The sequence below is a fragment of the Microchirus variegatus genome (assembly GCF_963457635.1).
Source record: "Microchirus variegatus genome assembly, chromosome: 7".
NCBI classification, from domain to species: Eukaryota; Metazoa; Chordata; class Actinopteri; order Pleuronectiformes; family Soleidae; genus Microchirus; species Microchirus variegatus.
In genome coordinates this window covers 9,503,870-9,516,475 of record NC_139808.1, presented here as the reverse complement: position 1 = coordinate 9,516,475, position 12,606 = coordinate 9,503,870, and the positions used below count along the sequence as shown (strand labels likewise).

At 43.1% G+C, this 12,606-nt stretch overlaps 1 protein-coding gene across 2 annotated transcripts in view; it reads left to right on the top strand.

Moving 5' to 3' along the window:
• Positions 1-12,606, top strand: part of ephb2b (eph receptor B2b) — a gene marked incomplete at both ends in the record, with an annotated part of 111,271 nt that overhangs the window by 29,418 nt on the left and 69,247 nt on the right. The window contains one exon of one of the 2 annotated variants that reach the window (XM_083892091.1): positions 11,527-11,591. In XM_083892091.1, the coding sequence (XP_083748217.1) occupies positions 11,527-11,591 (65 nt within the window). Of the gene's footprint in view, positions 1-11,526; positions 11,607-12,606 lie in introns of both variants that reach the window. The other variant, XM_083892090.1, reaches the window with a different exon arrangement.

The following is a 12,606-nucleotide window of genomic DNA, read 5'->3' as shown; positions in this document are numbered from 1 at the left end:
CTAAAGCCAAAACAAAACCGGATTTCGGTTTAGGCCGAGTGCAATGCAACACAGATGGAATTGTTTAGAAAAGAAATCAAACTTTATCGTGGCGTTACAGAGACTTGAATACCTGGATGGTGAGACAGGATCATCCATCACTATGTAGCTCCGAAGGTTTATCTCCTTTCTGAAGAAAAAACCGCTTCCATCATAACTCCCATACAACAACGTTATCTTGGGTATGGGAGTCATTCCTGGCTGTTAATGACTTGCTGTCTATAACACCTTAGCACCCTGCTGACTAGTTACCATATCAGGAAACAGCTGCTCTAGGATGGTGAGAAGGCTTTTTGCTCCTTGACTTTGAGCAACGCCACGCAGGCAAATCACTCAAACAGACAAATATTCCTCCCCTTCTCCTTCTCTCTCTCGCTTCCTCTAGCCTTGGCAGCATTATCTGCTGCTATTACTCTCCTCCAGCTCTGTTTGGACATCTTCCTCCTGTGGTCACCTGTCAGCGCTTGTGCTGAACTACACCTTTTGTCTTTTTCCCTGTCCAAATGAAGCCATGAAGTCACCCACACAGACATACATTCGCCGCCGCGTCTCTCACAACCGCATGCACAAAAGCAATCCGTCTTTTATCGGTGTCACAAGTAAACACGCTGATGGGAGTCAAACCAAAGGTCGACCAGACGCTGAAAAACACTTATACGTTTTAGCTGTTCAGTAGATAAGGGAAACAAAGTGCTCTGTCGGGGGTAAGTGGCTGTAATGGCTACAAAGCAAACAGACTGAGGACTCTACTGCTTTAGAGGAAAGACGGAACTTTGCATTCCACAGATGAGCACAGAGCATCTCTCCACTTAACTTGAGCCAGACACTGTTTGTTTACCTTGCACGTTGTAATGTAAACATTTATCTGAGTTTATGGGAGATCGGCTAAGTCTGGTGTGCACCTTCCTGTCGCAGACATAATGCCACAAGACAGATAGTCCATAAAGCAACTTGGCTCTTATTGCACAGGATACATCCTGATAAGGGGAATGCAAAATTTAAAAGCCGGCAATCTATTGCCGAAGCTGGGTTGATGCATTTGTTGATTAAGATACAGTTTTCTTTCAGGACCGAGTGAACTTACACACTGATAGACGCAGAGAACAGTTTTCCTGCAGAATACCCAAGATGTAAAATGATGAGTCGGCCTGTGAGGCTGTCATGATATTCTTAAATACATACTAAGAATATGATTACAGTGACAATATGTAATAATAATATTATATATTATAATATATAATCATTCTGCTTTGTGTGTCGTTTAAAAACCCACTTGTTTCAATAAGGTCTTTCTCAGAGTCGACCCTGTAACTCCGCTCGTATAAAAAGTCTGTTGGGCTGTGCCGTCTCCTCTATCTCCTCTCTCCATCTTGATATCACTCACTCCGAGTTGACCACCATGAAACCATTAGCTCTCTGTTTTGTGCTCCACTGGTATCCAATATCATCCCAGTGTATGTTAGTTTGACTAACAGAAGGTCCTTAAGGTGCCTTAATGGTTGGCCAACACAATTTCCATTGTGGCGTGCAGCCGGTGATTAATCGGATGTTGATTGCAGGGGCTTTAGGGGTGACTGTACTGTAAGTGATATTTGGGTTATTCTGAGGCTTGTTGTTGCTCGGTGTCTGTGTGATTGGATGCAGCAATGGTCCCGGCAGAGCAGCAGCCAGGCGGGCATATGGCCGAGGTACCGACTTCCACTGCCTCCCATTCTCTGCTTTATAGACCTGCAGGGAGGTCATGACCCCGCCATAATTCTTCCAAAGCCAGAGGGAGTGGAGCATGCTCACAGGCCTGGAATCCACTAACGTGCCTTACTTCCCGTATGATCCCCCACCCCTCACTGCTGCTGCCATCACCACCTTGCTCTGCTGTATAATGTGTGGTCCCCATTAGGAGAAGCAAGGTGGGGATGGATTGGGGCGGTGATAGTTAAACAGTCATGACCGTTAAGAGGTACAGACGTCTCCTCCTCAGGTCAGAGAGCAGAGAGGACGGGAGCCGACAGTGCGGAGTGTCTTGATGATGGAATAAAGCGGGAAATAAACAAACGAGCTGAAGGACATTTGGGGATGTGGGTAATGGGAAAGATGAAGTCAAGAGTGGGGGAAGAATACGGAGCAGAGGAGAGGCAGTTTGGGAGATGAATTCAGACGCGTTGTCTTTGGCGTAGTGCTGACTGAGCGTAAATCATCGCCCTCTCTTTTAGCATTCCTCCATGACTTCAGGCACTGTAAAACACACGTAAAAATACCCATCAATACACATTATTACACCCTTACATCTCGCCTCCCTCTCATATGATGGCGCCGCATCATCCGTAACAACTTTATTTTACTGCACATCGCTCATTCTCTTCTCTGAGCCCACCTCATTGCTTTTTAATGCACACACATATTTTAAAGTCTCTTGTCTCAGGTATTATTCTGCCCCCCGAACATGACGCTGTGAAGAAGTGAGAAAATAATATGTTGACGAACTACACCGTGACATTGATTAACTAGCAAGGGGTCTGGTCGGTGGACGGACTGGTTAATGTGTGTGTGTGTGTGTGTGTGTGAATGTGGGGAGACGAGGGTTAGGCTCAGACAAAGAAACAACTCTGATTTGCTGACGCTCTTGGCAGACAGGCTGTATCGACTGGCAGGAGATCAGCTCATCTAGTTGACCCTGTGACGCTCTCGCACATCAATAACGCTGTTCAAATTTCTCTGCCTGACAAGGCGGGAGAGCATTTTACACCTGGAAACAGAAGAGGAAACTAGTCATTAAGAGAGGGGAAAATGTGTCTTACGGAGACAACAATAGTTGAATGACTAATTTTAGTTATTCTGGTGGTTTTAGTTTCTTCATTCGAATACCATTTAGTTTATGTGTTGATTCGAGGGAGTCTATTTGTATGCTCTCGAGAGTTGATTTTCATATATCATATCATTGCAATATTGGTGCAATCCTGGGACAGATTGGTCCAGTCTCTGCCAGTTCATACGGCAGATGAGCTGGAACACACGTTTTTACAGTTATCTTATCCCAGACATTTTGTGTATTTAAGCCACGAAAAGAAAACGTGTGAATGCATGATCATTCTTTTATTGGCACACACAGCAGTGCACTTACAGTAGGAGCAAGGAATCTGTTGCATTGCTGACAGTAATAAAGGAAGTTGAAGTTGTTTCAAATTTTAATCGCAGCTTAATTTCCTCAACGCTGGTTATTTTGGCACAGAAAAAAATCCTCTCAAGCAGAGCAACCGGTCCTTTTTAGTGTGATTGCTTGTAATCATTATTTAGCCAAGAGAGAAGTCCACACACGTCTTGAAGTGAGAGGCCACTACTCATTCATGATGATTTGGTGAAACATTTACAGCTCTAGATGAGCCACATTTATCATTAAACACAAGGATCTTTTGTCTCACCCCCTATACTTGACCCAGAAACCAAATCTCAGAGAAAAAAAAGTTGTTTGATATACGATGACGTGCAAAACTAATCTGTCGGGCTCATGCTGCAGTCTTCAGTTGTCTTATGCAGTAGTGGGTTTTTTTTCACTTTGAATGGTGTTGATATGTCTCAGAAAGAGCTCTGAAATTCAAGCTCTAAAGGGCTTAATCCAGCTAAATGTATCAGACTGGTCCAGACAGAGTAGCTGGAAGTTTAGCTTTAATGGCGTAAATGCAACTACATATGTAAAAGTGCTCCACCGTGTCGGACACATAAAAGGTGTTTTGTCAATGTGATGTTTGGTATTAAATATCAAAAATGTCAGTAAAGGTCAGAATTATGTTGCTTCTCATCTTTAAACTAAAAAAATGCATTTGCTAATAGAATATTAGCTTTTTGTAGATGTAGAGATATTAGAAGAGATAGTAGAATATTTCTATGTGATCAGCAGAGTGGAAACATCTGTCTTGTCATTTTCCCTGTCGTATATTTTTTCGTGGTCAAACAGACAGCTGGAGCACAGGATGCTGTAAAACCTTTTTTTAAAAAAAGGTTTCTGACCTTCTGAAGGTCCTCTCCATTAGAGCCCAACTTGTGCTGTTAATGGATCACTGATTTGCTTGGACATAGTGGGCTTCACAAAGGCTCGGTGTTCACGTTGCATACTTGAAAAAGCTCTACACTCACAAGTCACCATTTACCAGACCCCCTTAAAAAACAACAATAACAACAACAAAGCAAAACCCCTGTGAGATATGTCGGTGCGTTGATGGGTGCAAATCTCCACTTAGCATATTTGTGATTGCCTTTGTTTGCAAATATTGTCTAAAACAGCATGCACACTACACACTACATCATTTTAGTTATTGTTGCCTTTACTGGATTGGTAGGGATTCACTGCCTGACTCAAACAGGCAGGGACATTTTTTTTTTTTTTAGTTTCTCCTCCTCCTCCTCCTGCTTACACAGCTCTGATAAGAGACAGCACTGTTTGCAGAGCAACAGGCCAAGTCTATCACCAGCGTTAAAATGATAAGGACCCAGAGCCTCTGCATAGGAATTTACAGCAGCTTTTAAAGGCTCTTTCAAGGGATGAAAGGCCTTTTAAAAAGGATATAGAATCGGTCATAAAACTGACTTTAGTGACTTTGCGCATTATGTGGGAGGATGGCGTTTGAATGGATATCACATAGATCAATCTCCTTATCAGCAGAAAAGGACAGGCCGTCACAATAAAGAGGGTTACCCTACATTTTACAATGTTTTGCATACACAGACCATACATGCACTTCTTTTTCAAACCAAAGTTTATCTGAAGAGCAGCGATGCCCTGACTCCAAATCTCTTTTTCCTGCACTATGTCTCTGCCACACTTTCAGGTTGGTGTTATGCACCTCGTTTAATAACCCACCATTTTTTTTAGAGGTGCCAATCAAAACGGTTGGTAGGGAGATGGCTGCTCCCCTGACTATGACAGACATCATCTCATGTAGGACAATTAGGAGGGTAAATGGCTCCCTTTGCTCCCACATTTCCAGTTGAGTGTATTTTAAGCTGGGGGAACATCTTGTCTTTTGGACTAATACAAGCATATCATGGTCCTACAGGGCCCCTAGCACCGTTATTACCAAGTCTAATCAAAAACAGGGAGAGGGAGAGAAAGAGACCAAGAAAATGAAAAAAATATGGGCGGAGAGAGAGAGAGAGAGAGGGAGAGAATGAAATCCCTTACGTGAAGCCAGGGACCACACATTTGTGGAATGCTCTTACACGAGCTATGAACAGTTTTTAATCATCCACTTTTAACTAATGGCTTGTAGGCAAGGTGTGGGAGGATCGCAATGATTATTTCCATCAAGTCAATTAGTCGTGTAATCTGAATTGCTGTCACTTTGATGAGAAAGGGATTTGTACACTGCTGCCCAACTTCGCTGCAGGTATTTACACTTGTAGATGAATGAAAATGATTGGACGGACGGAGTGTCCACTCGCGGCCTGTTTTTGAATCGCAACTTTGTTCTTTTTCAGCTGCAGCTTATAAAAAAATTGTGGGACCCACTTTTACAGAATTTTCCACCGCAAAATTTTTAAACGTACTGATGTGTTAAACAGGTCTCTGCGGGTTGTCAGGGATTTGGGAAATATGGAAAAGCACGCTTATAAATTCTCTAGCCTGTGTTATTAGCCAGGCTTCCTTCACACAGCTCGCCAGTGGCCAGGTGACATTTTCCACTCACAATTTATTGCTTGGATTGAGGTCTCTGTGCCGTGAAATACGGTGTCCCTTGAAACTAACTACATTTTAACGGCGAGACTGCACTAATGATACACCTACAGGTGCTGCTAACAGAAACAAAAATAAAACACCTTGATGCATTGAAAGAAAACCCTGTACTTATACTGTGGGGTGCAATTTAACTTTATAATTTATATCACTAGATACATCTGCATTCATATTGTAGATTTTTTTCCTCAACATTTCGTGGTATTACTGTGTTTGCTTGGTCAATTCTCTACCATGTTAGTATAACCAGTTCATCTTCATTCGTCTACAGACGCCTCTTTAATCTTCATGCGGCTCATTTAACCGCCGACTGGCCCTCACAGCCCTGTTTGACTTTGTTTTCCAAAGCAGTTTCCCTCTTTTCTCTTGCGTACTGGAACCCTCATCTCCACAATAAAGCGTATTCAATACTAATGCTATTGCAAAGTATACAAATTTGATTAGACCATGTGCTCCAGAGATAATCAGTTTCTTGTCTTCTACTTTACCAACTTAAATGTCAGCTCATTAATAATGTTTCTCGTGTGCAATGGTTCACTGTGTTACACAGTCTTATTGAACTTGATTTGCCTCATCAGGAAAAAAAAAAGTCCCTGAGACATTCACTTAAAAGGCAATTGGCCCTGACCATTGCACGTCAAAAAGGGTTTTGCTTCTCTTATATTTGTTCCCCTGGGCCATTGCTGACGAGTTCAGTTTCACTGACTGATAACAGAGCTCGGCTGTGTTGGGATTACCGCTGGACATCCTGCTTGAGGCCCTCGGGAACGCCATGCTGCATCATTCTGTCATCAGTCGGTGCTCAGAGAGTGCTTTACTTTCTCCGTGTTTTCGCGTTTGTGTGTGGTACCATATTTCAGACTGCGCCATTGTCTGCCAAAATCAACCGCTAGGCTTCCGCCCTCATTTTTCCCTTGGTTTCAGAAAACTCACCACGCCGCAGAACCCTTGATGAGTTGGGTCTGAACATCGAGCCCCACCCAAAACACAATCCCAAGGCTGCCATCTCGATGATGAACTCCGCAAAACATAAATCTTTCTGACAGAGCGATGTCTCATAAGTGACACATCAGGTAGCGTCTAGGTCCTGTGCTTGTTTTACCTTTGTGTCTTGAGAGCAGACAAAAAAAAAGGGGGTTGGCTGGGCCAGTGCCACATGGTCCACAAAGGCCCTGTTTCATTGTGAAAGTAGGATTAAAAAATCATTTAACACACAGCGATATGCTGTTATGTGACATTGCTGCGAGCCCCACCGTACCTTAATGGGCCCAGCTTGTGCTGACAGATAAGTTGAGCCGAGTTGCTCCAGACTTGGGGCTCTATCGCTTTCTTATTTCTCAATGAATCAGACTGTTATTCTTTCCAACAAGCCATACAGTAGCCGTGTCCATCAATAAAGCTATGAATCATGTCTCTGCTCTTGCGATGGCTCCCTCAGGGGCATATCATTGCTTTGTCCCCTTAATCTGGGCAGATTTCTGCACTATATAGGGTTCTGTTTTTAGCGCAGCGAACAGCTTGGTCATGTTACTCCGTGACTGCACGGCATACCACAATCTTCCCACATTTTCCATCAAATACTGTGGTTTCAGGTGTTTAGTGAAATACAAGTAAATTCACCCTTCAGCAGTGGTTAAATTGTACTCAACAGCACAGCTTTTATGGTGAGAATGTTAAGCTGTTTTTGAGTCCTACTGGCTGGAATTATCACAGCAACGGAAAGCACCATATGTGGTTTATGTCGGTGTTAAAGTGAATGCTGAGAGATTTGTCTCACACAGAGAGGAGAGTACAGTTATTACTGGTGAGGAAGATTAAAAAAAAAAGTCATGCCTCCGAGGTGTTTCCGAGCTTTTGGAGGTCAGTCGCTTCTTCAAAATACCCCCCATTAAACTGTAGGCCCTAAATATATATCCACTTTGATTTGGTCGGAATCATTTATGTGCAGGGTTTTCCTCACCAGTGATGCAATAAGTTGTAATGTAACTTGTCAAACGGAGTTCTTTGTGCTGCCAAAAAAGAGAGCTCAAGTCAACCATTGAACAATAGGATTACACACGGGCACGTATCGACATGTATATGTACACGTGATAGAAAGACAACACATGTCAAGTTTGTCTGGATAAGGTGCACTTGTTGTTGTTTTTTTTTCTGCCTGGGGGGAACAGACCACGAGCTGGAAGAAGGTGTACTTCACTGTGAGTGATGACTCGCGGCAGCGGGGAAAGTTTCCATCCGTCACTCAAGACTGCAGAAACCTGTCTATTCCCTGTGACTAATTGGCCATTCATCTGTCAAACCCTGCTTTCCTTGCCCTTTGGACAAAAGAATGAGTGGTCAGTCACCATCAAGCAACTGCAAGTGCGGAGAAACATGGGGGGGGGGGGGGGGGAGAAAAAGTGTGTGACATATTGAGGGAAAAAACCATTTATACTCGCATTGAATGGTGCGAAATGCTGCAAATATACCATTTTGATAAAGTAGAGTGGCTCTTATTTATTCATGCTGGAACACAATGCTGTGTGTAAATAACGTTTTTTGTACTCGCATGTGTAACAATTCTTTGTGTCTGCTCCTGCTTTGAGATGCAGCATTGACTTCTTCTCCCCCTTTTCTCCTCCCCTCCTCCTCCTCCTCCTCTCCTGCAGCCTGTCACTTCAGACAGCTTCTCACTGGAGAGCTCTTTCTCAGATCAGCACTAAACTCTCTTCTTAGTCTCAGGAAGTGTCGGAAGAAGCACTCTCAGCCTAATAGGCTTTTTTTAGACTCCCGAGATCTCATTGCATATTCATAAGCTCCGCTGCGGTTGAGAGTGTCAAGTTTAAAAAAAGAAAGAAAGAAAGAAAAAAAAAACACATCCAGGCTTTAATTATTTACTATCATAGTAATCATATTCTCTGTAAATATTAAACATGTGTGTGTGTTTTATATCTTTCAGCGCCGACAGTGAATTGTTGCTCACTTTAACGCAGTTACAAAACTTCAGGGCAGTTGCTTTTTATCCGTGTGTGTGTGTGTAAAATATACAGCCTTGTAAGTCATTACCCAGCGTTAGTGGCGCTAACAACGCACCACATAATATTTGTCCGAGCATGATTTTTTCTTCGTCTTAAAAATCACAGACGTTAAAGTCCATAATGTTATACATCATTGTACTGCATTTAAACCACCTGTGTGGAAAAAAATAATAATTATACCTCCTTCAGTTTCCTTTACTTTGATTAACTATGTTCTTTTTTTTTTTTGCTATATTATGTTTTATTAATTAAAAGAAAATGGGTCTGAAGACACAGCTTATACATTTTACATGCACGACATCCACCATCAGGGGGCTCTGGAAGTTAATAATAGACCTTTAATGATCTGGTTGACGGACTTTACATTTAAATAATGTTTTAGTACCAGGTGTAACAAATCTGTTTTTGCCGTTTCCGTGAGCTTATTAGAGTAATTTACCAATCTCTACCCAAGTGTATTACAATTGTTTGCGCTTCTGTGACTTTATTATTTAATAGAATTTTCTTCGATTTATTGGTCTGTTGACAGCATTCGGGCCTCATTTCTTTGCAAGGTGGTGATTGTGATCAAGCACTCAAAGTCTGGGCCTTTTCCACAGATTGTCCTAAGGGGCTGTATATTAGAACGTTAATGTCTACAAAAGTCGTTCTTGACATTGTCCAGGACAGGCCTGCCAGCCCCCCCCCCCCCGCCCTCCCCTTGTCAAATCTCTGGATAATATCCGAGTGATCCCATGTGAGACAGAGCAGCAGGAGATGCTCCAGTGAGCAAGTGAGTGAATGTCCTGTCTGTCCTGTGTGCATGACCCAGAAGCCACCCCCAGATTTGGATGCTCCTGACATTCCTCTGCCACTCTGAATGCATCTGACCCGGAGAATCTCCTGCTGGTTTTTAACAGGACGGCAAACTAACCAAAGAACAGTACAATGTATGTGCCTACAAGAATAAACGACGAGTAAAAAAGTATAATGTCTGCAGTTGTATTCAGATGGGATTGTCTGCGCCCTGTCCTCCTCCTGATTAATAGCCAAATGATCTCGCCGAGCAGCCACGCGCTGCCATGGCTAGGGGTTCAGACTGAGAACAAGGCAGGGGCTGACAGTGGTGAGCTATGGGCTGCTGTTGCGACAGGGGCGGTAATGAATCGGCATCACTGGCACAGACTGAAGTGTAGACAGCGGGAGGAAGAAAAGTGATCAGTCTTTGCAGGGGTGAGGTGCTACTTGACCAGCATGAGCGACTCAGATAGCAGGGGAGAGAGACGTAGCATGAAATACAGGGGAGCAACAAGGTGAGGAGGAGGCGACGGCTGAGGAAGAGAAAGTGAGTTAATGTGAATGTGTGGCTAAAGAAAGACATGGGTGAAAGAGGAGGAGGATGGTGGAAGGAGAGGGTAGTCAGCCAGTCTGTGTTCACATTCCTGGGGAAATTTGCTCCCTTTTCCCCCCTGCAACACTTCCTAAACCTCCACAGAGGGGGTTCATTATTCTCCCTTTACCCCTCCACTAATTATCGTTATCATTATGGGAGATAATTACCATTTCAGTGCCTAACACCCAAGTAGGCTATTCGGCTTTGAGTCACACACACAAGGTTATCAATAGCTGCTCAATTGCAGTCTCATCTACCTAATTATACGATTTGGGCTTTGTGATAACTGAATAGGATGTGAAATCTACTATTACGCCTCGCGAGGATGAGTGAGAGTCAGCAGAAGGCCCTGAAATAAACTGATGTGTGCGGAGACTGTTAATTAAAAGATGAGGCTTTTGCTGGAATATAAATCAGACCAAACTACTGAAAGTCTCGCAAACATCCGGCGAGATTGTATACAGCTGAGTGCGCAATAAAGCATTAAATAAAAGCCAGCGAGATGTAACTTCTGATCGTCTGTCTTTAATTCCCTCTACTCATTACCTGTGGGAAGAACATTTACATGATATCTGCTTCCAGGCTTTTACTTCCTCACTTTAAATTAACCCTCAATATTATCACAAATTCAATCAGTTTATAGCCTTCTATCGATGATGAGCCGCTGCAGTTGTTCTGCAGACCTGTAGTACAGCCGAGTTTGTCAAGGGGAGGGGAGGGGAGGGGGGGGGGGTTTCTAAATCCCACTGTGGCATTCTGGGGCAGCAGCTGACGCCTCGGACCTGATGAATGCTCTCTCCATCTGCTGCAACTCAACACTGCAGCGCGAGATCGAGGCAGGCCTTATCAGCAGCAGAAATTCATTAAACGTGAACCACTGTTGCATACAGAGAGGAGCCGAGCCGAGAGGATGTCAGGGAGGGAAAACAAGGTCACGAGGCCACGAGGCTACAGGGCGCAGGCTACAGAGCAAGTGAAAGATGGTGACACTGTGAGAGGCTCAGTAAATATGACAGACAGTCGGGTACGCATGGTGGAATGTGTGCTGCTGAGGACCTCATGACAGACAAGAGGCACAGTCTCTTTGACCCCAATTACCAGAGGTGTTCCAGTCCATGGAGATTTGTTTTCCCCACAGAGTTAAAACGATAATAGAGTAGTTCATTAAATACGATTTTTATATTATGTAAAATAGTTTAAATTGCTTTGTTGATAAGATACGAAAATGTAAGATTTTTATGGCTTGAATGTATGTTTTTTTATCTACTACTTCCTTACTGCTACGGCTCAAAGTATTTTTTATATTAAAGCAGTTTTTGACATATTGCCAGGACGTGACCTGAAAAGCTTTCTTTGTTTGGCTCTTCCCACAGAGACGCTCATGGACTCCACCACGGCCACGGCGGAGCTGGGCTGGACAGTCTACCCCGTGTCAGGGTCGAGTGACAACAGCGTAAGTGACATGCTCTAATAATAATAATTTTTAAAAAAAAGTTTCAATTAAAAGTGCTAATAAGGTTGCGGCACCCTGCTTTGTGGAGGTGATGACTAAATTTGCTCAGCTCCTCAGAATAACTTTGCCTCCGTCTTTGTCGGTGTAGCTGGTGTTTTGGTTTCTCGCTCTTGGGTCAAAGATCAATTAATGAGACCATCTGCTTCCCCCCCGAGAGAGAACTAAACTAAAAGTGTGGAGGGAGGAAAAAAAAACCCTGCAAAAAAAGTTAGACAGAAGAAATTTAAACGCAAACGTGTGTTATTCAACCTCACATTTAAGAAAGACACTTTTTTTTTTATTATATTAGCTCCACATTTTTTTTTTACCCCTATATTTTAATGTCCACCAAATTTTTTGAATATATATTTTATCCTGGTGAATTTCTCTGACACATGACAAGCACTGTATGAATGAACAATTGCACTTAAAGCTTATATACGTGTGTTCATATGCCAGACTAGAGGGTTTGTGTTATATGGGCCCTGTTGGTGTTTGATGCACAGTATTTCCACATGGTTTGCCAGGGCATTGGTTTCTCCTAGCCACATGCAAGCCAGGCCCACTTAAAGCCAGCCAAAAACAGAGTCTCAGTTTCCTTCGCTACTTCGCTGCTACCCCACCACAACATTTCTTTCGTCTTTTGGACAGAAAAAAAAAAATGTTGTAGACTTATTTGCTGGTGCATTTCAATAAACCACTGCCAATTTTACTCAATTATTTATGCTTCTGTGGCTGGTATTAAAGATGGTTTGAATTATCATGCTGTGTCTTTTTTTTGCACTATAAAATAAGCAAAGAATGGCAGCACAGAGAGCTGGCATTCAGTGGTTCCATGATACAACTTCAAAGTATCTCGGCTATAATTTAGGACAACTTCATCTCTCCCAACCTGAGGGCACGTTGTCTCCTTGCTGCTAATTCCTACAATCAATAGCAAAGAACAAAGACGCTTCCCTTT